Source organism: Neophocaena asiaeorientalis, unplaced genomic scaffold (genome assembly GCF_003031525.2).
Source record: "Neophocaena asiaeorientalis asiaeorientalis breed wild unplaced genomic scaffold, Neophocaena_asiaeorientalis_V1.1 scaffold31, whole genome shotgun sequence".
Lineage (NCBI taxonomy): Eukaryota > Metazoa > Chordata > Mammalia > Artiodactyla > Phocoenidae > Neophocaena > Neophocaena asiaeorientalis.
The window spans coordinates 1,612,474-1,638,543 of NW_020175320.1; the positions used below are offsets into that span (position 1 = coordinate 1,612,474).

At 38.9% G+C, this 26,070-nt stretch overlaps 2 protein-coding genes across 2 annotated transcripts in view; both read right to left on the reverse strand.

Moving 5' to 3' along the window:
- The window catches only part of DDX21 (DExD-box helicase 21), a 26,906-nt gene extending 18,671 nt beyond the window's left edge, over positions 1-8,235 (reverse strand). The window contains exons 1-5 of the mRNA XM_024765534.1: positions 8,079-8,235; positions 5,718-6,167; positions 4,472-4,547; positions 3,571-3,749; positions 1,686-1,803 (exon numbers count right to left, since the gene is read on the reverse strand). Coding sequence (XP_024621302.1) covers positions 1,686-1,803; positions 3,571-3,749; positions 4,472-4,547; positions 5,718-6,167; positions 8,079-8,165 — 910 coding nt within the window. The 5' untranslated portion in view covers positions 8,166-8,235. The remainder of the gene's footprint in view (positions 1-1,685; positions 1,804-3,570; positions 3,750-4,471; positions 4,548-5,717; positions 6,168-8,078) is intronic.
- A 7,629-nt stretch (positions 8,236-15,864) lies between these two features.
- Positions 15,865-26,070, reverse strand: part of DDX50 (DExD-box helicase 50) — a 32,544-nt gene continuing 22,338 nt past the window's right edge. The window contains exons 9-15 of the mRNA XM_024765573.1: positions 24,869-25,030; positions 23,295-23,414; positions 22,464-22,537; positions 22,081-22,240; positions 20,256-20,390; positions 19,114-19,158; positions 15,865-16,356 (exon numbers count right to left, since the gene is read on the reverse strand). Coding sequence (XP_024621341.1) covers positions 16,069-16,356; positions 19,114-19,158; positions 20,256-20,390; positions 22,081-22,240; positions 22,464-22,537; positions 23,295-23,414; positions 24,869-25,030 — 984 coding nt within the window. The 3' untranslated portion in view covers positions 15,865-16,068. The remainder of the gene's footprint in view (positions 16,357-19,113; positions 19,159-20,255; positions 20,391-22,080; positions 22,241-22,463; positions 22,538-23,294; positions 23,415-24,868; positions 25,031-26,070) is intronic.

Below are 26,070 nucleotides of genomic sequence, written 5' to 3' on the forward strand. Positions count from 1 at the left end.
GTGTGTGTGTGTGTGTCTGTGTGAGAGAGAGAGAGTTGTGAGAAAAAAAAAAAAGTTTGTTTGTATAAGGATTACAATTTAAGTATAAATTAGAACAATTTAAATCAGGGGACCTAATTACTGCTCCTTACCATAAAAAGAAATGAAATCGGTTAAAAGTTAAAAAGAAATTATTGTTTCCAGACCTATGTAGTATATGGAGCAGAAAGAACAAATGGAATAGTAACTTTACATACTATCATAAAACGTAAGAATAAAAAGGAAATAGCCTGTTCACCACATACTGGATTTAACAAGAAAAGGCAAGAATAAAGCAAGTAATACTTTGACGCACCATGAGCTACATTTTAAAATAATATACACATTTTTATAATAAAAGTTTTTTATAAAAAAAAAAAAGAGAGATCTACTGCTAGGCACTCTACTTACCCAGTTTCATCCTCACAACACCACTGCAGGGTGAGTTTAGCAACCCTACTTTATACATAAACAAACTAAAGTGCAAAAAAATCAAGCAACTTGAACTGAAAAATCAGTTACTCTGTGAGCAGAGTTTAGATTCATACCCAGGCCGTCCTGATGCCAAAGCCTATGTTAGTTCCACCAAAGCTGAAAAGAGACAATCACAAGCCTTCTGTGACAATATTAAGACTTCTATTTTTATCTTTTCATATATTTTTTAATTTTTATTTTATATTGGAGTATAGTTGATTTACAATGTTGTTTTAGTATCAGGTATACAGCAAAGTGATTCAGTTACACATATACATATATCTATTCTTTTTCAGATTCTTTTCCCATGTAGGTTATTATAGAGTATTGAGTAGAGTTCCCTGTGCTATACAGTAGGTCCTTCTTGATTATCTATTTTATATATAGTAGTGTGGACATGTTAATCCCAATCTCCTGATTTATTCACCCCCCTACATTTCCCCTTTGGAAACCATAAGTTTGTTTTCTATGTCTGGGAGTATGTTTCTGTTTTGTAAATAAGTTCACTTGTATCAGTTTTTAAGATTCCATATATAAGTGATATCATGTGATATTTGTCTTTGTCTGTCTTACTTCACTTAGTATGATAATCTCTAGTTGCATCCATGTTGCTGCAAACGGCATTCTTTCTTTTTTATGGCTGAGTAATATTCCACTGTATACATCCACATCTTCTTTACCCATTTATCAGTCCAATGCTAAGACTTCTAAAATGCTTAAATCCCTTCCCAAATTACATATCTAATCTGCAAAATAAAGCTTCAAGGTCTTGAACTGGGAAGTAATGGAATACTACAGCAGGGGCTACAAGATTTGGCCCTCAGAACCAGAAAAAAGAAAGCCTGTCTACAGTAAAAAGAAGCAGAGACCCAAGGTCCCTGACAGGTAAAAATAACCTTGAATTCTGACTTTCTAGTTCCTAGACTCTGTCCTCTTGGGCTCAGTAAAGTACCACTGCAGCCTTTAGATAAACACAGATAAATAATACAAAAGTCCTAAGAACAACATACAGGATTTGATACATCATCATGCAGGACCATGTGCTTGACCATCTTTACACAATAATGACAAAAGAAAACCACCATAAATGACTAGATCAGGTAGGTAAAGCCAGACGTCAAGGTCAGAAGAAATCCAATCAGGGCACCCAACAGGAGATGGCATTTTCCTTCCCTCACATTGGATTTACTTACTTTGTCCTCCGTAGGGAGTTCCACCATAAAAACAAGCCACTGCCAGTTTTTTTGTGATGTCACTGAAATCTCTGCTTACTTGACCTGCCAACTCCCTTGTGGGTGTAAGAACCAGTACCTGAAAAGGAAAAACTAATAATGGAATCCAAAGTATTATGCAGTATTTGTTTAACAAATCTGGAATGCACCAGGAGGTTCAACTTATCCTAATAATTATTTTCAAAACATCTATTATGTGCGTTGCAATACACTGTGGTGTGGGAGAATAGTAAATATAATATGGTTTCTGACAAATCTACCCACTAGAAAAGCTTGTGATCTTACCAATCAAAAGAGAAACAGGTACTCAAATTTATGGTGCTCTAGGATGGTTGCACACAGCAAGCTGGAGGAATTGGGATAAGTTTCATGGAGCTACTAGTACTTAAGGAACAGCATTCCAGGAAAAGAACAACTTGAGCAAGGAGTAATACTGCTGATGATAATATCACCTAATATTTGAGCTTTTATTATGTGTCAGGAGCTACTAAATGCTTAACATGCATTATCTTTATTTCTCACAATGAAGTTACCTACAACTGCACTGTACAATTGTATTATAGTATCTACAATAACATACAACAGATCTCTAAAACCAAAAGGCAAGCCTGGATTTAAATTCAGGTAGCCAGGCTACAAAACCTAGAGTCTGAACCTCTGCACTGCACTGAATCTGAAGTAGAATGGAAGTCAGAAGAGTAAGGCAGGGCCAACGTGGTGAGGGGCTTTGAATCCTACAGCAGTTAACAGGACACACGACACAACCACTACAGGTCCTCAAATAGGCTAACAGCATGAAACAAATATGATTTAAGAACAACTTTGTAGGGGCTTCCCTGGTGGCACAGAGGTTAAGAATCCGCCTGCCAATGCAGGGGACACGGGCTCGAATCCTGGTCCGGGAAGATCCCACATGCCGCGGAGGAACTAAGCCCGTGCGCCACAACAACCAAGCTTGCGTTCTAGAGCCCGTGAGCCACAACTACCGAAGCCTGCGTGTCTAGAGCCCGTGCTCCGCAACAAGAGAAGCCACCGCAATGAGAAGCCCACGCACCACAACGAAGAGTAGTCCCTGCTCACTGCAACTAAAGAAAGCCCACGCGCAGCAACGAAGACCCAACGCAGCCAAAAAATAAAAAATAAATAAAAATAAATAATAAAAAAAAGAACTTAGTATATCCATCCAACAGATATTTACTGAACATCCACTATGTGCCAGGCACTATTCCAGGTGCTAGAATAATTCGTTTGTTTACTGCTGTTGTAACTGTAGATAAATACAACAGTAAACAAATCAATTAATTAGGAGGGAGCATGGACACTGGAAAGCCAATAAATGAGATGAGACCAGAAAGTTAGGTGAAAGAACCCAAAGCCAAGGTGACAACACAGGCATTTCAGTGAGGTTAAGGTTTGTCAAATGCCAGCTTCTCCAGAAATGAGCTCAATAAGCACCATCCTGATCACAGGGCCTGGCCTCTTCACCTCTGATACCCCTCCTATTCAGGCATCTCTATTAAAAATGTTTTTTCCATTTTAGGCAAAACCTGACCAAACCTGTGAGCCCCAGGGACATCTAAAAGTCTGAAAGAAATATGCGAGCTTTAATAATACAGGTGATCACAACCACGGGGGCAGATTACAATATTTAAATATATAAGGTTTGTAGTCAACAGTCTTAAAAGAATTATCCTGGTTTACCTTCAGATAAAGATCTCCAATAAATACCAGAAAAAGGCCTTAAGGAGAACCCAATAAAAAACAATAGGGTATGTAAATGATGCTCAAGCAATGTCTCTTCCTGTGCAGACTTGGAACCCCTAAGGACTGCATTAAAGATACTCACCTGAGGGGCACGGCCTCTCTTCCGGTCTTGCAGTTCTCCCTGAAGTTTCTCAACCAAAGGTATAGCAAAGGAGAATGTCTTCCCAGTTCCTGTCCGTGCCTGTGCAATCAAGTCCTTCCCACTATAGACGTGGTGAAACGTCTTTGCTTGTATAGGAAACAGGAAGGTCACCCCACGGGCTGTGAACAAATGAACCACGTTATCTGACACTGCAATTTTTAAAAGTCCCAGCCATACTGGAGAATGAAAGCATAGCCACGCTTCTGGTCCTGCAGAATTATGGAATTCTACATTCTGGTCACGTCTACAAAGTCAAGTTCAAATATATTCTGGCAAGAATCTGCTTGAATAAAAGATATCAATAAACTTTAAAGCACCAAATTATAGTAAATACTTATCTTAAGAGATTAAGCCCCTTGTCACAAAACCTCATCCAAAGGCCAGTATAAGCCTGAAAATCAGGTGTTTTGCTGTCTGACTGCCACACCTGATTCAGAAAACACCTAAGTTGGGCATCTGTGACTTCCTACCTGGTTCACAGGCACTATGCTAAGATGAGTTCTGAGTCAGGCTGGTATCATTAACCTAGAGATGCCTCAAGAAGTGGAAGAAGGTAAAAAAGAAAATACCAACATGGTATCCATTGTTTACTTTCACCAGCACGATCAGTCATTACACTTCTGAATATACATATTGTATTGAATAAATTTTAATCACTCGTTTAAGAGGTAGCAAAGGCCATCACTAGTTTAGTCCTATACCAAATATACAGATCTACTTCATTATATGGTCGCCTATATCATCCTCCAATAAGAACATGTGCCGGTTCATCTCAACAAAAACAGTGGAGTGCTTCCAAATAATATGTTCTAACATTATTCAGTATTTCCAAGAACATTACCTTTGAGAAGTTTAATAGTTTCTTCAGATATGGGAAAATTAGAGAAAGCTCCTTCTTTTTGCTCCACAGTTATTTCCTGTCAAGTAAAGGGCCACAGAAAGAAATCAATAACTTTACCCCTACAAGCTAAATACAGAAAGCCTTCTGAGAAAAACTATTCTAAAACATCTCTTCTAAATCAACCAAAAAGACACAAAAACTTTGGTAGGTAAATCAAGATCTGAAATGGAAATAGATCATAGTAATAGGTAAAACCCTAACAAAAGAAAAGTTTGTAGCAAATATATACAGCACATATATACCGTGTGTAGCTAGTGAAAGCAGATTCAGTCTCGACTAAGAACTTTTCCACAATCATTCCAAATGAACAATACACTGTTGAACAGGTTATTAACCCCTTCCCATAGCAACATCTTTCATATATACATCCATAGAAAATAAGGAACAAACATTTATGACAAAATGATCACATTGGCACTATTTGATTATAAACAATCTGAATGCCCAACAAAAGAATAATTAAGTGAATTTCTAAACATTTATATGATGTATTATGTAACCATTTAAAATATTTAATATTTAAAAGTGGGAAAAATGCCTATATAAAAATATAGGCAAGATAGGAAAAGGCAAACTACAATATTGCATATAGTACAATCATAATCAGATTTTTAAAAAGCTGTATATATTTTTTATAATCAGGAAAAATTTTTAAATGCTGATCATGACCTACAGCAAAGAGAAAATTATTAGATTTAGGATTTTTCTTTGATGACTGAGTTTCTGAAAGATAGCAGTATTAGCTTCCAAAGGGACATTTAAGTATCTTATTCAACTCAAGTTAGTTTATGGCCTATACAAATAGACTTACGCAATCAAGCAAACACCTTTTCAGTGGTTCCACTTAATCATGATTTATTAGGTGAAACCCCTCAGAAGGAAACTGGAGCATATTTGCATAACCAGATCCCTCCTGTTGATTTCTGACTTGCAAATAAGCAGACCACGTGTGGAGAGAAGACTTTCTCAAAACTTAAACAGATCTGCTCCGTTGCAAAGGAGGCATTCTAACACTGCAGTTTTTAAGATGAAGTCTCACCCTGCAGCTCAAGGGACCCCCCTCACCAATGAAGTGCTGACACATCAAATTTCCTCCCATTATTAAATAATTCGTTTAATAATTACGTACTTATTTACCTGAAACAACATCGAAAGATACATTCTACATATTAAAATGCCACTTTACCTGCTCTAACTCACTGTTACTTTCTTCACTGGCAGCTTCCTTGGAGTCGGAGTCAGGTCCAGAATGAGGGAATCCATTCTTCAGGTTGGGGCTTTTCTCTCCAATTTCTCCATTCATTTCTTTTTCTTTCTTCATCTTCTTGGACTTAGGCGCACCCAAGTCATTCTCAGAAGGCTCCTCATTTTTTATTAGCTTTTTGGTTTTAGGAGAAACAACTGTCTTTTCACGGGGCTCCTTTGATTTTTTCGCACTTTTCGTCTTAGGAGAAATAATGTCATCTTGAGATGGCTCCTCTTTCTTTTTTGCCTTTTTGGATTTAGGAGAACTCATGTCAGCCTCAAAAGGCCCTGCTTTCTTTTTAACCTTTTTAGCTTTGGGAGAAATCGTTTCGTCCTTTTCTTCTGCTGCCTCTTCAGTCTTATTAGATTTTGGCTTCTCTTTTTTACCTTTCTAAAAAATTAATAAAGACAATACAAACAATGAACAAAACATTGATACATTTGTATAATATATCGATTCTGCATTAATTCAAGATCACATAATTATGAAGAATACAATTTGAGGGCATTTTTCAACATGTGTACTTTCATCTTGAAATAAGGCAAAAATCAAACGGTATGTTTTTTTAATACCATTTCTTGGCTATATGGAAAGAAGAATATATCAATAACTTCATTAGCTTGGAAAAAAACACGCTTCTTGGTAACTATTCAATTCATGGTGGTCGAACAAGTTGTAAAGTCAATTTTTCATATGGGACTTGGAGTGGCTCATGGGATGCTCCAACATATTGTAAACTACACACACTATAGGAAGTGATCAAGAACAATTTAACTTAATTCTGGTAGAGTAATAAGACCGTGTATACCCACAGACGGATGGTGTTAAGCAGATTTCTTTCTCTGCTAGAATTCCTCTACAAGTAAGACAGGAATTCATATCTGCCTTGCTAATCTCACAAACGCACATAAATTTACATAAAGACATGTTATGAACCAAAAAGTTATAAAAACCCACAGTCTATCACCCCATGTGTAAAAAAGGTGTACCTAATTTACAGGGAAAAACAAAGAGCACAAGTTACAAGAAAACGGAATGGGTGAAACCTCAAAACCAAACCAGATTACAGCTCCTACTTGAAATGTCTGACCCTCTCCAATTTTTCATATTTCTGAAAACTTAATATTACTGAAAACGTGTTTTACCCTCTGTTAAGACCTCTGTGGCAGAGCCTCAGGCCAATTCCTGAAGTATGGAGACTGTTACATTGAGCTACTATTACTGTCTGCCTCCATGAAACTTCAGGCCTGGCCTCTGCTCTTAAATCATGGATGAACGATAATCTCTCCCATATGACCCATCCTTCAGACATCTGAAAACCAATCTGGTCCACCCCATCCCAAGACTTCAATTCTTTCATCACTTGGTTCCACCAATCAGTGGATTTCCAATCCCGGTGGTCTTCTTTGGAATACAATGGAGTTTGTTGGTCATGTCCCTTCTAATTTCAGCATCTCACAACAGGACACGCTGACTAATGCAAGGCAGGTAAAACCAAGACCACTTCCTCCCCACCTGTGGGGACAAGTCTGAGCTACCTCGGCTTCCTACAACAGCAAAATATTCCTTGCCAGAAACAGCAAGGAAAGAAAATTCTAAGTCACGTACAACACAAGTTCTGGGACAATCTTTGTTCTGACTGACCTTATCTCAGAACAGACTCAGTCACAAGTTAAATCGCTATCTAAGGAAGTAACAGCAAGGAGGCAGACAGCTATCGAGGTAACTTAAGACTTCCGCACACTGGCGGCCTATATAAAAAATATGGTGCGCAGTTATCACCACAACATGTCTACATTTCCACGGGAAATATGGCCAATAAACCTTAAGAGCAATTGAACTACTTTATCGTCTAAGGGTCGCTTCCCAGAAAACTGTACTCCCACTACTAGGGTAAAAAAAATGTCACCGCGGACGCCGCCCACGTGTGCGGATGGCTTTACGGTCTCGCCAGTTTAGTCGAAAGCCGGTAGGTCTGAGTCCGGGCCAAAACGTGGGGCCTAACCATGACCGTCCTACTCTGTGCACCGGGTGCGGGACGCCCAGACTCAGGGACCACGTGGGACACCCGGCCCGCTCTCCAGGTCCGATCCGCCCGGACCTCTGGGCAGCGCGCCCACCGCCCGCGGAGAGCATCGACCACCCCCGGACGCCCCTTGGCCGAAACTCACGCGGGTCTCGGGACGAGCCGGGTTCGCGCGGCGCGCCACGCGCCCCCAGCCCGGGCCCCTCCTCTTAGCGGCCGCCCCCCCCCCGCTCCGCGTCCTGTCTTGCCCCAAGTCTCTCGGCCCCCGGCGATACCTTCTCATTTCGCTTTCGCGGCATCTCCACTTTCGCCATGGCCGTGTCCGACTCCAAATCCGCTTCACTAAGAAGTTTCCCCGGCATCACTCAGGACAAACAGAACAGGCCGACCGCTTTCGTCTACCTCGTGGAAAGGAAGAAAATGCCCAGCTTCCTCTTTAGCCCACCCAGCTTTTCGTCACTTCCGGTAGCAAAGTGTATCCTGCGGAAGCGGAAAGTGCCGAGAGGCTGGGGCGCACGTGGTAGTTCCAGAGCAGCTGCCACTCTAGGAGGCTGGACTCACTGAATTAGCCGAGTAAGGCGCCTGGACTACAAGGCACCTACAGAAGGGTAGGAAACCTAGAGGCTGGCTTTATTCTCGTTCACACCCTGCCCAGATTCTCGCTAGCCCCGGCCTGATAAATGAAGCTTTGTAGTTGCTTTTGAATAGAGCCCCTTCAGTGCTTTATATTAGATTGCTCTCTTTTGTAAGGTCCTTTCACGCGCAGACTCGCTAGATACGTATTCTTGATCATCTTGTGGAGACGTCGACACTTGAAAGGAGACACCCAGGCTCACAAACCTGGATAAGAACTAGAGGTCGGGCGGGTCTGGTCATTCGTTTATGCGTGCACTCAACACACATCTCCTGAGCATTCACCGTGTCAGGTGTGAGAAACAAGGTTAGGATTCAGCACAGAAGCCTGTCTTCAATAAGCTTTATGGGCTTGTGGGAGACTGATGAGTGTCATTTGTTTTGAAGGCACGGAGAGGCACCTAAGCCGGCCTTGGGACCTGTAGAAAGGATCCCCAAACCACGTAGACCTCTGTTAGAAAATACAGGGGCTCTTAGTCTTGAAGAATTTGGACATGTACTAATTCAAGCGGTTGAGGGAAAGTGGTTCGTTGAATGATGTGTGACAATATTGCTAAACTTTCTGTGAAGAACAAGTGAGGCAAAGAATTGGGAGCCAGTGCATTATAAAATCGTTTTTTAAAATGGGTTGAAATCTTGCCTAGCTTTGAAAACCTGCACCATTTCCTCTGTGATTTTGGACACATGACAAATGTGTGTATTTCTTAACCTGAACCTGAGTTTCTCATGCATAATGGGGATAAGAAAACCTATTTCATCAGTTGACAAAATTAAGTAAGATAATGAATGAAAAAGGTGTAGCATTGCCTGGCACTCAGAGCACAATAAATAAGAGCTATTAAAACTCATAGGGGGAACAATACTCAATACTTTGTCATAACCTATAAGAGAAAATAATCTGAAAAAAAAATACATAGAGATGTATAACTGAATCACTAACCTAAACTAACACAACACTGTAAATCAACTATACTTCAATAAAAAAATAAAATAAAACCATGGGAAAAAAAAACCTCATAGGTACGTCAAGGCTTTTACAAAGACAATTCAAAATGTAATCATTTTATGACAAAGGAAAATGCTGGAAGTTCTATTTCTGTATTTCATAAGATTAGTTTTTGCTGCACTTTTTTTTTTTTTTTTTTTTTTTTTTAACTCTCAACCACTGTGCCACCAGGGAAGCCCTTGCTGCACATTTTTTATCTGACAGTTCAAAGGAAATTTTTCATATTCCACAAATTATTGTTTCACAGTGTCAATTTTTTAGCATATAAATTTATGTAAATATACAACAATGCTTTCACTTACACTGATATCCTTGAGCCAGGAGCTTTGATTTCTTTTTGTATCCTTAAGATTTTGGACAGTGCCTGGCACACACCAGCCTACCAGTAGTAGTGGGATAAGGAAGAAACCCTTTGAAATAAATTTTTGTATGCCCAGGCAGGAAAGCAGTTAGGAACCTGCAGTCTGGTTAATAAACCACAAAATTATGTGATACTGCAGTATATGATACGGCTGTACACAGTACATGGACATTTTTTTTTCTTTTTTTTTTTTTGCAATACACGGGCCTCTCACTGTTGTGGCCTCTCCCGTTGTGGAGCACAGGCTCCGGACGCGCAGGCTCAGTGGCCGTGGCTCACATGCCGCTCCGCAGCATGTGGTATCCTCCCGTACCGGGGCACGAACCCGTGTCCCCTGCATAGGCAGACCGACTCTCAACCACTGCGCCACCAGGGAAGCCCCGGGGACATTTTTATTACCAACAGATGTTCAGCAACAGAGTAAGCCCAAAATGCTACTTTTTTGTCAAGGCTTATAAAGTATATAAATTCCTTTGTAACATACCTGCACATAGGCACAAGGCTAAAATTCCAAGAGGAAACATGCGAAAGGCCCTTTCTGGCTCAAAGGTGGCCAAATTACTGTATTTAATCTAATCATCAGTACAAAATTCAGTAACAAGTAGAATATATGGGTCTTATATCCATTTGATAGGAAACGGGAAGTACTTCTTGAATATTGATTCTGCCAGACCAGTTTCCTCTGATGTAGATGATGTAATGTTTTCATAAAATTGGGAGAATTTCTATTTCAAAAAGTTTGTATACACACACAGTGAATTCAAAAGTCTATACCACAAAATGTTAGCAGTAATTATCTCTGAGAGACGTATTATAGGTGGTTTTAATTTTCTTCCATTTGCTTCTCTATTTTTTCAAATTTTCAACAATGGACATATATTACTATTATAATATTTTTTAAAAGGAGTATAGTTTTGGGACTTCCCCAGTGGCGCAGTGGTTAAGAATCCGCCTGCCAATGCAGGGGACATGGGTTCGATCCCTGGTCCTGGAAGATCCGACATGCCGTGGAGCAACTAAGCCCATGCGCCACAATTACTGAGCCTGCGCTCTAGAGCCCGTGAGCCACAACTACTGAAGCCTGCGCGCTTAGAGCCCGTGCTCCGCAACGAGAAGCCACTGCAATGAGAAGCCCGCACACCCCAACGAAGAGTAGCCCTTGCTCGCCATAACTAGAGAAAGCCCGCGCTCAGCAACAAAGACCCAACGCAGCCAAAAATAAATAAATAATTTAAAAATTGTTAAAAAGAAAAGGAATATAGTTTTTTAAAAATGACTATTAAGCACTACTCCCAAATTATACAAAAGAAAAATAATGTGAGAGAAGGCTCTCAGACATTCACACCTAAATGTGAACTTATTATTCAGATTTATAATGCTGAAGGGAATAAAACATATTATTTACAAATTCAAAAGCTGAAGATCAGGGTAATAGATTCAAGTTCAAGTAGATATTAAGGGACCACAACATTAGGGTACAGAGTACTAAACAGAAGGCTCTGAATAGCCAAAAGGTGGAGCCATGAAGTTGCTGGGCTCTGTGAAGAAGGAGCAGAGTAAATGTAAGTGGCTGAATGCAGCCCAAAGCTGAGAATTTGGTGAGGAATTTGCCCTGCCCCCTCCTTCTTTCAGGAGACATGGAAAGGTATTTTATCTTCTTAGGATCTGTCCCCCTTTCCTTGCTAATAGGGAAGCCAGCCTTTAGCAGGAGGACCCCTTAAATCCATCCTCCCCCTTGCTGGCATTTGCCTACATGCTTATCTTTTTCACTCTCCTCCCTGAAACCCTTCAGTGGCTGTCCAAAAGAAGGCCTATGAAGCCTTCCAAGATATGACACTTAAAAAAAAACACACACACACAACAAGATATGACACTTGTCGTGTTCTCACCACTGCTTTCCTCATAGTTAAGATCCTGGCAACAAGAGCTACTTACAGTTCGCTATACATAGGCTGTGTTTTATTAGCTATTCTGTGCCTTTGCCTGGATGCACGTTCCCACTTCCGTCTCTTTTACCTCACTTAATTCACGTTCAGTCATCATGGCCCAAAAGCTTTCTCTGAACTTCCACCCGCATTCCTGGGCTGAGCTAGGCTTCCTTGTTCAGAGCTCTCAAATCATCACACTTAGTCACTGCCATGGACCTAGGTTTATGTGTCCACCTATTTCACTAGATTCTGAGCTCTCAAGGGCAGAGACTGAGAACTCCTTATTCACTTTTATATCCCAAACATAGTGCCTGGCACCTCGTAGGTACACAGCACCTGCAGTAGGGGCTGATGAACCAAGCACCTCAGTAGGAATGGAGCCCCTATTCCATCTTGGGTATAAATACAGAACTCACACTTACTCAGATGCAGAGGCAACTGAGATCCCCTCCTCCCAGTCATAGCTATCTGGAATCCCACTGCCTATAATCAAAACTTGCCCCTTTCTCAATCCAGCACTGAGAGTCCTTCTTCCCTCCTTGGTTTAACTAAAATCTGGCTCTTACTGGAAAATACTCCCATATAGCTTTCTCATACATATGGTGCTTATTCCCTCACATTCAATGTACACTGGTGTCCTCTCTTCCTCAAAGCTTCCTAATTATTACTGCTTGACTTTCACATAAACGCCCTGGTCCCTTTGAAAATCTGTGGTAATCTCACCTTTCCCCCCTGCTAATTCAGGTAATTTACCAACCTCCACCACTTCCTGGTATTTTGGCACCTGGGTTAGTCTTCCTCTCCCTCCTCAGTCCTTGTTTGTCTTCATTCGAGAGGATTTCACTGTCCATGAAAACCATCCACATAACACTGGCTTCTCAGTTCTTTGACCACCTCAACTGAAATAACCTTTGCCCCCAACAGGCCTACCACCATACTCCGCAATTGTCTTCTCAGCTGCTCCACTCTTGAAATCTCAAATTCAGTCAGCCCTCACTGACCTTCACTCCCATGCCCCTTCTACGTCCTCCCTGCTATCAACCCCATCTCCACTTCAATCCCTAAGCAGTCTAGACTCCTTGGACCATTACTCTAATCACTTTTGCTGAGTCCTTAACATCTTCTTCACCTTGTCATCCTTTCATCTTACAGAGCAAAACCCCAATCCTCAATCGTCTCCCATCTCCACTCCTACAACTCGATGCTGAGTGTTGTCATAGGAAATCACATAATCACTCTAATGCCACTACAAATTCAGTCTCTCACCTCAGCTGTGACCCCTAGTTTGCCTGAGGAGTTCTTCATCATGTTCTGTAGTCAATACCTGAGCATTTCTCCACTTTCCTCAAATCTCCTAGCGTACTACTTCCCTCTTCACCTTCAGTGGATGACCATGCAAAAATACCACAGGGAAAAAAAAAACAGAAGACCTCAGGCAGGCACTCCCTCAACTTTTTACCTTAATACCTGCAAACACCTACATGATAATCATACTTTCCTCTGACAAAATGTTAGAGATGTGCTTCTACCATCTAAGGCTAAAATCTCCAGAGTGTGCTTGAGCTCATCCGTCTGGGTCCTCATAGGGATTTTGCTCCATCATACATTCATTCTGTCTCCTCCTGCCTCCTTTCTGGCTCCCTCCCATATTAGTATTTCACGATGCTCCGATTTCCCTCATCTCTCCACCCCACCAACACAAAATTCTCACTGCAATTTCATATCCTTTCTTCTACGTCCAGCTTTAGCTTATTCTTCCCTTGAATTCACAGCCAAATTTCTGGAAGACGTGTTCATGTTTGTTGTCCCTACTGCTTTATCTCCCATTTCCTGCTTAAGCCACAGTTAAATAGCTTCTACTCTCAATACTCTATTAATATGGTTGCTCCCGGGGTTTCCCTGGTGGCGCAGTGATTGAGAGTCTGCCTGCCAATGCAGGGGACACGGGTTCGAGCCCTGGTCTGGGAAGATCCCACATACCGCGGAGCAACTGGGCCCATGAGCCACAACTACTGAGCCTGCGCCTCTGGAGCTTGTGCTCCGCAACAAGAGAGGCCGCGATAGTGAGAGGCCCACGCACCGTGATGAAGAGTGGCCCCCGCTCGCCACAACTAGAGAAAGCCCTCGCACAGAAACGAAGACCTAATACAGCCAAAGATAAATAAATAAATTAGAAAAAAATATATATATGGTTGCTCCCCATGTCAATGTCTTTTTGCCAAATCCAAGGGCCATTTCAGACTTGTCTTCCGGTTCCTTTGAAAGCCTTGTACTTCTGGGCTTTATGCCCTCTTGTTGTCATCCCTTCTCAGTGGGATCCCCTTTCCTCTGCTATGCAGTTAAGTATGTTGGTGTGCCTCTGGGTTCTTTTCAGCCCTCTTACCTTACTATACTTTCCCTGGATCATCTCATCTACTAACTTAACTACAATTACCATTTTTTGGTTATTATTTCCAAATCTTTAGAACAGATCTCTCTCCTGCTTCAGACCTATAAATCCAACTGCCTACTGTTTATCTCCTCTGCTATATCTCATGGACTACTCAATATTAAAATACATCTAATCCTGAACTAATCATATTCCCACTCTCTCCCCACATAACTCTTCTTGCTTTGTTCTAGTACCTATCTCAGTGACAAAGCCTAGGTTTTATTCTTCTGCCTCTCTTATCTTCCAATTCAAAGCACTAAGTCCTAACAATTCCATTTCCTAAAAATCTCTGAAATCTATCCATGTTCCTCAAAGTCCATTGCCACTATCTAGCACAGTGGTTAAGAGCACTGGTTCAGAAGCTACACTTGGTTCAAATCCTCACTCCACTATATATTATCCAGCTGTGTGATTCTACACAAGCAACAACTTCTCAAGTGCCTCAGTTCTCACTACTCAAAATATGTTACCTATCATTAGTGCAGACCACCATCACCTCTACCTTGGATTACCCTGACAGCATCTTAAGAGGGCTACTAGTCTCCAGTCTGGCCCTTCTGCAATCCAACCTCCTCAGTAATCTTTCTAAAACACAAATCTCATCATGTTACTCCTTACTGTAAATTCTTTAATGATTCCCCATTGCCTTCAAGAAAACATTTCAACCCCTTAAAAATGCACATAGGACCTTTAAAGTCTGGTCCCTAATTCCTTCTCTTATTCCTGTCCTCTATCACATGCATGCCATACTGAACTATTTGGAGATCCTCAGACTTACAGTGCTATTCTTTGCCTCTGGGCCTCTGCATATACAGGCATCCCTTGGAAATATTACAGGTTCAGTTCCAGACCACCACAATAAAGCAAATACTGCAATAAAGTGAGTCACACAAATTTTCTGGTTTCCCAGTGCATATAAAAGTTATGTTTACACAATACCAGAGTCTATTAAGTGTATAATAGCATTATCTCTAAAAGAACAATGCACATACCTTAATTAAAAAATAATGCTGTCAGAAAAATGGGACCAATAGACTTGTTCAACACAGGATTGCCACAAATCTTCCATTTGTAAAATATACAGTATCTGCGAAATGGAATAAAGCAAGGTGTGCTTGTACTGTTCTGACTGCAAACCCTCTCTCCCTTCTAAACTGGCTAGATCAACTTAAACTTCTGCTTTACATCTCCTTTTGGGTATCACTTCTTCTAAAAGCCTGACTCCTAAGGTTGGTGAGGTGCACCCCAACTAGATCCTTAGCATTCCATACCTACTTTCATCCTAAATATTAGGTGTTAATCTCAACCATAATTGCTTCTTTAGACTGTAAGTTCCTTGAAGATAGTGACCATGCCTTATTCACTACTATGTCCCTAGGGACTAGGATAGTGATGGGCACATAGAAGACATTCAACCAATACCTGTTGAATAAATTATTGAGTATGCGCTGCTTGCACACCTTTTAATTAACTTTATCTAAAATTTAAAATGTTACATCTAACCAATCATGTCACCAATCTATACAGCCCTTTAATGTAGAAGGGATTTCTTATTTTCTACCGTATATCCTATGGAAGAAGTGATCTGAATACAGACACACCACATTTTGCAGAATGCAAGTAACCTTAAAATTGACTTAACTGCCACATTTTAGAAGAAATTTTAAAAGATTACATTGAGAAAATCCTTAATGCACAGTGAAAAGAGACAATAAAAGGAGGTTTTTTTATTCAAAGGTATAACTGGATAAGTAGATTTGTTTACAACCATTCTTGTGAAATACTTTTTAAAAAAATACAACCAACTTCTTTGCCAAAAGCAGACACAGACCTCAACTATGATGACCTAATTTTTGGTGGATAATGTACATGATTAGGCAGAAATAGGCAAGCTCACACCGGTAGATTAACTATCCCAGTCAAAACTCCGTTTGCGGCCCCCGCTTCTTGACCGATTTCTGTTCCCACTTCGTCTTCTACCATCTTGTCGACTTCCTGACCGACTCCCCTGTCGACTCTGTCTACCTGACCGGCCACCAGATCGACCACCTGACCGGCCCGACCGGCCTGAACGGCCACTTGACCAGCCACTCCTCTGTCTGGAATTAGAAGATGTGCTTCCATCATAATATTCTTCAATTTCAGGCAACTTGGCTGGCACTGAGAGTACCCAGTCTGAATCATGCCATTCTGCCTGTTGGGATAATTTACAGGATTAATATAAATGCAAAATAGAAACCATAAGCAAACACGTGAATATGAGACTCTTTTCATATCCATTAGCTAAAGGCCATCTAGCCATTAAGTTCAAAGTATCTAGAACAAAACTGAAGACCAGAAAACAAAAACATATTCAAAGCTCATTCACTAAAGTTTCTAAGTTTTATGAACAAACAAAACAGAAACAGACTCAGATACAGAGAACAAACACGTGGCTGCCAGAGGAGAGGGAGGTGGGGGGTAAGTGAAACACGTAAGAGAGATCAAGAGGTACAAACTTCCAGTTACAAAATAAATGAATCACAAGGATGAGATGTACAGCATGGGGAACACAGTCAATTACATTGTATTATCTTTGAACGGTGACAGTAACTAGACTTATCACAGCGATCATTTTGTAATATATAGAAATATTGAATCACTATATTGTATACCTGGTACTAACACAGTTTTGTAGGTCAATTATACTTCAATTTTTTAAAAAATGCAGACAATGGGAGGAAATTCTTCAAAATGCTAACAGTGGTTATCTCTGGGGGGTGAGGATTATGAGCGCTTGTTATTTTTTACTTTATTCTTCCATGTGTTTCTAGTTGTGTGCGATAAACATGTACTGCTTGTAAAATTAGAAAGAAAATAAATTTCATTAAAAATGAAAAAAATCGATCCTGTTAAAATTTAAATCTCAAATTTAACATAACAATACAAAGCTTGGTTCCCCTCCCCAGTGCCCCCCCCCCACCAAAAAAAAAGTTTCTAAAAGTTAAGTTTTAGTCTCAGGAGAAATTTTCAGGCTGATTTTGGGACTCTAAATTCCTACTCAGTTTATACATTCTAAAAGAGAGCACCAGTTTCTCAGCACAAAACGAATAAGTCATTAATAAGTAGTACATTGCTTTCAGCAGATACATTGACAGAAGCAAGGAGTGTGAGCTGAGATTAAAAATCTGTCAACACCACCCAGGGACTAAAAAATGTAGCCATTGGAAACAATTTGGTATTGGGGTAAACAACTCAAGATATAAAAATCATTGCAGGGGCTTCCCTGGTGGTGTAGTGGTTGGGAGTCCGCCTGCCAATGCAGGGGATGTGGGTTCATGCCCCGGTCTGGGAGGATCCCACATGCCTCAGAGCGGCTGGGCCTGTGGTCCACGGCTGCTGAGCCTGAGCGTCTGGAGCTTGTGCTCCGCAGAGGGAGAGGCCGCAACGGTGAGAGGCCCGCGCAAAAAAAAAAAAAAAAAAAATCATTGTAGCTCATAAGAGCATCGGTATGTCATATCCTGCTACATTAACTGTTTTTCATTGTGATCATGAGTTGCCAAGGCAAGTTAATATTAAAATACCTTACAGGTAAGAGTGAGCAGAGACAAAGAGCCACATACACCACTGGTGGCAATATATGACCAAAGCCCTAAAAATACACACACCTTTCGGCCAAGCAGACATCTTAAAAAGTTCATCTTAAAGAGACAAACATGGCAATGCATAAAGAGTTAGCTATGCCAACATTTAAGGCTGACCTGTTTATAACGGAATATTAGTATTAGAAATAATCTAAATGTCATAAAATAGGACATTGATTAAGTTGGCCACCCAGGTGGCCAAATGCCAGGGAGCCAATAAAAACAAGTAACTGTACAGTTGACAAAGAAATGTGTTTACAATATATTCTGAATTTGTAAAAAGACTTTAAAAACCAAATAATCCCATTCTTGTTTCAAAATATGTATATAAATATGTACCGGGATGTAATAGACAAATTCCACAGTGTAGGAATCTAGTGGACAATCTCTTTCTTCAACAGATAAAATACAAGGAAAATTTTTTTAAAGAAAGAGAGAAAGGAAGGAGAACCTATAAAGTAAACGAGACAAACATAAAATTACAATGTATAAACCTTATGGACCTTATATTTAAAAATATGTAGGAGACAAAGGGAAAATTTAAACAGAAAATTGGATAATATTGAGGAATTATTATTTTGGGGAATTTAGTTATGGTATTACGATTGTGTTTTTGGAAAGTGTTTTTAATATTTTAGGTATATAGAAATATTTATGGTTGAAATGACAGACTTCCTAGAATTTGTTTCAAAAGAATACAGGAGAGAGTGGGGAAGTGGATGGAAGTAGACATGAAACACAATTGGCCATGAGTTGATAACTGTGGAAGGTGGGTGCTGGGTACATGAGGATTCAGTATGCAATTCTATTTTTTCACGTTTGAAATTATTCATAATTTTTAAATGTTTTAAGTTATGATACAGACTGGATATTTATTATTTATTATTATTTTATTAAGGAATTATTAAATGATTTAGGCATTTAGCCTAAATCAATGTCATAATGATATTATGACTATGTTATTTTTAATCCATATCTTTTAGAGAAACATACTTAACTATTTAACAGACAAAAGTTTTTAAATACCAGGCTTCCCTGGTGGCGCACTGGTTAAGAATCCGCCTGCCAACGCAAGGGACACGGTTCGAGCCCTTGTCCGGGAAGATCCCACATGCTGTGGAGCAACTAAGCCCGCGAGCCACAACTACCAAAGCCCACGCACCCTCGAGCCCGTGCTCTGCAACAAGAGAAGCCACTGCAATGAGAAGCCCACGCACTGCAACAAAGTGCAGCCCCCGCTCGCTGCAACTAGAGAAAGCCCATGTGCAGCAATGAAGACCCAAGGCAGCCAAAAATAAATAATTTATTTTAAAAAAAATTTTAAATACCTGTAACCTTTCTGACTCAGTTGTGGGAACATCAAAGCAAACACCCTAAAAGCAAAATGAAAAAATTTTTATTTAGATGCATATGAGGTGATTTTTTAAAATATCTGCTTGTAATCTTGTATTAGCTAAAAAAAGATTAAGCTTGTCCCATGATTGCCTATAGGACTAAACCAGCTAATATATAATAATGCATGACACAGAATGGCTGCTAATTGTACTTCCTAAATCTAAGAGTAAACCAGTATCTAATAAGAACTGACTACTACTGAGAATCTAGAGTATTCTCTAGAAAAGTTTTTGTAGACACTATAATGTTCCATGTCCCTTGTAAAATGACCCATCTAATAAACTCCTTTAAAAATGTAGTGCCAGAAACTTTCTCTCGTAAAGTGCTGAAATGTTTATCAGATTCCGAGAATGAAGTAACCTAAGATGCTTCCTCTTTGGTTTTGGTTGCTGATAAGTTGCAAGTTAATTTAATATTCAAGTATAGCTTTGCCCTAAGGACCTTGGTATATTTTCCTTCCCCTCTACAATTTTTCTGCATGTGCATATTTGTCTCATACTTGCCACTGATCTTTTTTCAAGGTAAGTAGTATTAAATTTGAGAAAGATAACTATTTCCAATAAATGGGCTAATAAATTATAGACTAGAATGAACCTATGTTGTCAAGTGAGATGAATAAATGTAACATCTTTTCTCAAAACCATTAGAAGATATATATCACTTATATTACAGATGGTCTTAACTTTGCTATTTCATAATTCTATGAAAATACTTAATTCACTTTATTATCCTCATTATCAATCAATAGCAGGCCACTTAAAAACCAATATTGTGTATTTTCTAAAAAATAGAGCTGTTTAGCTGTTGCAATTATAAGTTACTTAACCTTAGAAAATAAACACACACAACCACATGTAATATGTATACAAAGGCAGAAACTTAGAAAACTCGGATATTAGTCAAATTAAGCAGAATGACTTTCAGCTTTCTAGAGGAATGGGTTACTTAAATAACTCCCCAAATTTACAAATGGAAACATACTAAACACATGGAGAACATCCCATTAGGCTTCAAAAAAAAAAAAAAGAATCTGCTAGTCTTTATAATCGTACGGCAGTTGTCTAGAAAAGCCTACCGTATTTCCTTTTAGGAGGCACATTCTGGTAATTTGGGACACAGCATTACTACTCAGCTTTCTGTTAAGTTCTTTCCAAGCACAGCTAACATCCTGTATTTCTTCTGGGCTTTCCAGAGTCATGGTCACAAACCCCTTAAGGAATAAAAGTCACATTATGTTTCGGAAAAAAGCAGCAGCAGCAGGACAATGACATTCTAACTTGACAGCCCTTTTTGACTTAACCATGTACTTCTTATGAGCCAATAGTATAACATGACTGCTGAGAAAACAACTTCTTTGAAACTATATTAATAGAAGACTAATGTTTATAGATCATTGAAAGTACCATTCTTCTATACATTGCTGTAAAGACTACATTTAATTCTAACCATTGTTCTTTAAGAGGAAATTAAACAAACTAGAGCATCCCAGAAAAGATAAGGTAGTGAACAATTAAGGAAATGCTGAAGGAATCAAAGTTAGCTTTGAGTGGAAAAACAAGAGGACATAAACCTCTTTAAACTTCTGAAGGACTATTACATAAGCAAAAATTACTTGTTCTGTAGAACTTCACTGGACAACAAAAGGATCAACATGAAGAAGATATAGGGAGGCAGTCACCCAACAAATATTTGAGTGCCCCCTATGTATGTGCCAGAGATGCTCTATGCGCTAGAGATTCAGCAGTAAATAGTCCTTTGTCTCATGGAGGTTACATTCTAGTGTGTGTGTGGCAGGGGGTTGGCATGGCGGCATTGGATAATGGTGGGAGAGGAGACAGTAAACAAATAAGGAAATATATATAATGTCAGATAGTAATAAGAATCATAAAAAAAAATAAAGCAGGGGAAGAAAATGAAAATAGAGAGTAAAGGGAGGGGTAAGCTATTTTAGAGTGTGATGAGGAAAGACTTCTCTGACACAGTGGTATCTGAGTAGAAACCTGAATGAAGTGAAGGAGAGAGCCAAGGTTATTAAAATGAAAGAACCTTCAAAACAGCACAAATAAGTGTAAAGGCCTTTTGTAGGATTAAGTTTATGTTTGAGTATCAGCAAGTAGGTTAGGGTAGTGAAAACAAGCAAGGGGAGAGTGATAGGAGGTGTGGCCAGAGAGGTAGCAAGGGAAGACCCTACAGGACATTCATGGTTAAGACTGGATTTTTATATGATATTTACCATAAAAGAAATATCAAACCACTAACACCCTGTTGCTAAGATATTTAATCAGAGGATAGGTGACCCATATGCCAAAGAGGGATACTTTATTAGATAAAAGTTGGGAATAAATTACCTCTGACATACTTCTTAGCTTTAAAAGTCTATCTTCATATTTGCTTAAGAAGTATGGTTTAAATGTTTTCTTGAGAAGTATCTGGTGGGTTATTAGGGATAGGGTATTTGCTCAGTCAGTGCTAAAGTATCATCCCACAGATTACTTACTAATTATAGAGAGTAAAATATACCTTTATAATGGGAATATATGGCTCTGGGTATGGTTTGTTTTGACATCTGATACTGAACTGGCAGGGGGACAGATCAGATGGTGTTTTTTAAACACACATACACGCACGCACACACACACACACACACACACACACAGACACCCTCCACATATACAAGCAATCCTTACTTTGCAATGGTGTTGTGTTAGCTGCAGAGTCTACTTCTCGATTTGCATGGCTCCATGGCAAACAAAATGAGGACTAGGTTCTGGTATGCAAGTTTCGGTTAACAAAGTACTGTGCAAAGTGAAGATGTCCTATATTTCCCTCCAGATGGAGAGATATCTATGGTTCAATTTTAATCCTTCTCAACCACATGCAATTTTCTCACAGACTTCTACCTTATCGGAGGTGATCAAAGAACGTGGTTCAAAACTTGATGCGCCAGAGATGTGGGCTAATGCTGCAGCCAATGCATCCACTGCCCCTTTCTCTTCTATCAGTCTCTGAGCTGATGGTCGGAAAAAATCAACAGCAGCGTAAGAAACGCAAGCCAGAGACCTATGGTTTAAAAATAGTAAATTTCTTGGTCAAGACAAAGGGGAAAAATTAAAGATAAGAGAATGAATGGGAAAAGAGAGAAACGTTTTCGTATTTTAATATAATTAAATGTCTGCTGGTAAAACTGGTGATTAAATTTTCTGATATGTGAACTAGGAGAGCTTAAAGATGTATAGCCTAATACAAAAGAAAAAAAATCATTCAGCAAGGTCAGAAAGCATACCTGATGGCATCCATGCTTTTAGATTTAACTAAATCCATTGTAGAAGGAACACCTACACGTTTAAAAGTAATTCCCTGAAAATGAAAGAATTACAGTAAAGAAAAATGGAAGTCTTTACAATTAATTCCTAAATTAATCTAGTTTGTTGAATTTCCATTACTTGGACTTAAAGATTTCCAAGCTCTAGCAGATCAAAAGATTTTCTAATAAATCATCGATTACAAATTCTAGAAAGAGAAAAAAAATGTTTTTGAATTGTCTCTTAGTTACAATCATGGAATTTCAGTTGCAAAATAAAGCTGATTTAAAGAAAAGAAAAGGATGCTGTTTATATCAATCAACTTTTTTCTTATTATCCTCATTTTACAAAGTATATGAAATAGTGTATGAAAACACCCATCATAAAAATAGGAAAAATGTGAAATACCACAAAAACTCCAGACCACAAAAAATGTGCAATTTCTTATAGAAACTGGTTAGTGTACCATTACTCGACATAATCTTAACTATTACACCAAGACAATGTCACATTCATCCATTTACAATACTGGAGTAAGAGGTACTGAAATCACAATGCACTTCTGATTTTAGTATCAAGGGAGAAGTTCAAGGGAAAAATGAGAAAGTCAGCTCTTCTGTCTTCACAATAAAAGCTGTATTAAAACAAAGTCTTGCAGCTAATATAAATTTAGCTCTCCACATGCTTCACATCCAAATACAGCTTAAACTGAGAAACGTTATAACGATCTAATTGTGAGAACAAATACAAAAAGATCTCTTTTCTACGGCACCATTCAGATAATAAGCCTGAAATAATTTAACTCTACTTACTGCTTTTTGTTCCACATATCTTAATTGACCTCTTTCTCTTGGTTGATAAAAACATATGCAAATCCCTGTCCGGCCAGCTCTACCTGTGCGCCCAGAGCGATGAATATAGGATTCAACATCCTAAAATTAAAAGAGGTAACTCTTCTTAAAAATCTAGCAAATTAAACACTCATTCCAGCATCCAAATAATAATAAGAAAAATAACAAAACTACTACTATCAATAATAACATTTTTATTTCAATCCTGTTGCTCTTTTCAATATCCCAAAGGGGGATGTTGAAACATCCCATCTGCAATAAAGTGTATAGGATTTAAAAACTTTTTATCCACTCCATCCCAGGGTTCTTTACATGGCAACTTTTTATAATTCCCTTGCATGATTCCATGCCTCAAATCCAAATAAAGAGGTTAATCATTTGCAAAGGCACCAGATTCTAATCAATTTAACACCACACTAACAAAAAATGGCTAAGAGCAAGAAAAGATAACATATTTTTCATATATAAGCAATGTCTTAAAAATAAAACAGCAATTTATATAGCTGTTCTTATTTCCTCCAAATCAAATCTCATTTCCTTGAAAATTAAAAACACAATGAGGTATCACTGTATTCCTATTAGAATGGTCATCATCAAGAAGACAAAAGATAACAAATGCTGCTGTGGAAGTGGAGAAAAGATAACTTTGTGCACTGTTGGTGGGATTGTAAATTGGTACAGCCACTATGGAAAACAGTATGGAGGATTCTAAAAAAATTAAAAATAGAACTACCACAGGATCCAGCAATTCCACTTCTGCGTATATATCCAAAGAAATAAAAACACTTAATTCAAAAAGATATCTGCACCCCCATGTTCACAGCAGCATTATTTACAATAGTCAAGACATGGAAACAACTTAAGTGTCCATCAACAGATGAATGAATAAAAAAGTTATGGTATATATATGTATATATATACCATACACATATGGAATATTATTCAGCCATAACAAAGAGGAAATCTTACCATTTGTGACTACATGGCTAGACCTTGAAGGCATTATGCTAAGTGAAATAAATCAGAGAAAGACAAATACTGTATGATCTCACTTATATATGGAATCTAAAAAAAAAAAACCCAATAACAACAAACAAAAAACTAAACTCATAAAAAAAAAAAAAAAAACTAAACTCATAGAAACAGAGATCAGACTTGTGGCTACCAAAAGCAGAGGATGGGGGGAGGGAGAAATGAAGGAAGGTGGTCAAAAGATACAAACTTCCAGTTAAACAATAAGTACTATGGGTGTAATGTACAACATGATGACTACAGCTAACACTGCTATATGACATAGTATAGGAAAGTTGTGAAGAGAGTAAAGCACAAGAGTTCTCCTCACAAAGAGAGAACACTTGTTTTTTCTTTTCTTCTTTTATACCTACATGAGAAGATGGATGTTAGCTAAAGCTATTGTGGCAATCAATTCACAACATATGTAAATCAAACCATCATGTTGTACAGCTTAAACTTATACAGTGATGTATGTCAATTATTTTTCAATAAAACTGGGGTGGGGAAATCTTATTTCCTACCTGTGGAGGTGAACTCTGAATCACCAGGTCAACCTCAGGAATGTCCAAACCACGGGCAGCCACATTGGTTGCCACCAGAACTTTAAAACTACCCTCTCTGAAGCCTTTCAGTGTAATTTCTCTTTGTGACTGTGCAATATCGCCATGTAAACACTGGGCATTCTATTTGAAAAAAAAAAAAAGGAGAAATAAGTGTATAGCACATATTTGCAATTCATAGCACCAAACACCATACAGTCTGTGCTCTTTTCTGTTGCTGTTGTTTTTAAATCTTACCTTCTGATAATTATAAAAATACATGCATATTGTTTTTAAAAACTCAAATGTTACAGAAAAGCATTTAACATAAAATGCAAAAGCTTCCCTTAATATCAGCCTCCTAATAATTAACTGCTAACAGTTTGGTGAATATTCCTCCGCATATTTTTTTTTTTTTTTTTTTTGGGTACGCGGGCCTCTCACTGTTGTGGCCTCTCCCGTTGCGGAGCACAGGCGCCAGACGCGCAGGCTCAGCGGCCATGGCTCACGGGCCTAGCCGCTCCGTGGCATGTGGGATCTTCCCGGACCGGGGCACGAACCTGTGTCCCCTGCATCAGCAGGCGGACTCTCAACCACTGCGCCAGGGAAGCCCCGCATATTATTTTTTAAATACATACACACACACAGACCCCTCACAAATCCTAGCATATAATTTTATGTATTCACCTATAAAAATGGGGTTTTACTATATATGTACTGTTTTACAACCTGCCTTATAAATTTTTTATATCTTAGCCATTCTTCTACATCTATAGATATATATCTACTTAATTTTTTTAAACTATACATGATTTCTTCATATGGCTGCAGTATCTTTTTTTTGGCCATGCCACACAGCTTGCAGGATCTTAGTTCCCTGACCAGGGATTGAACCTGGGCCCTGGCAGTGAAAGTGCCAAGTCCTAACCATTGGACCGCCAGGGAATTCCCAGTATCATTTATTTTAGCAGTACCCTACTGATTTGGGTAGGATCCAAACTTTCATCTTCAGAAACAATGCTACAACGAATAACCTTGTACTTACAACTGCAGACCCCTTAGTATATTTCAGTAGGTTACCTATCTAGAAGTTGAATTTCTGGGTCAAAAATTATGAACATTTAACATTTTAATAGCTATTACTATTAAATTAAAACTGTATTATAAAAAGAAGTTGTAAATAA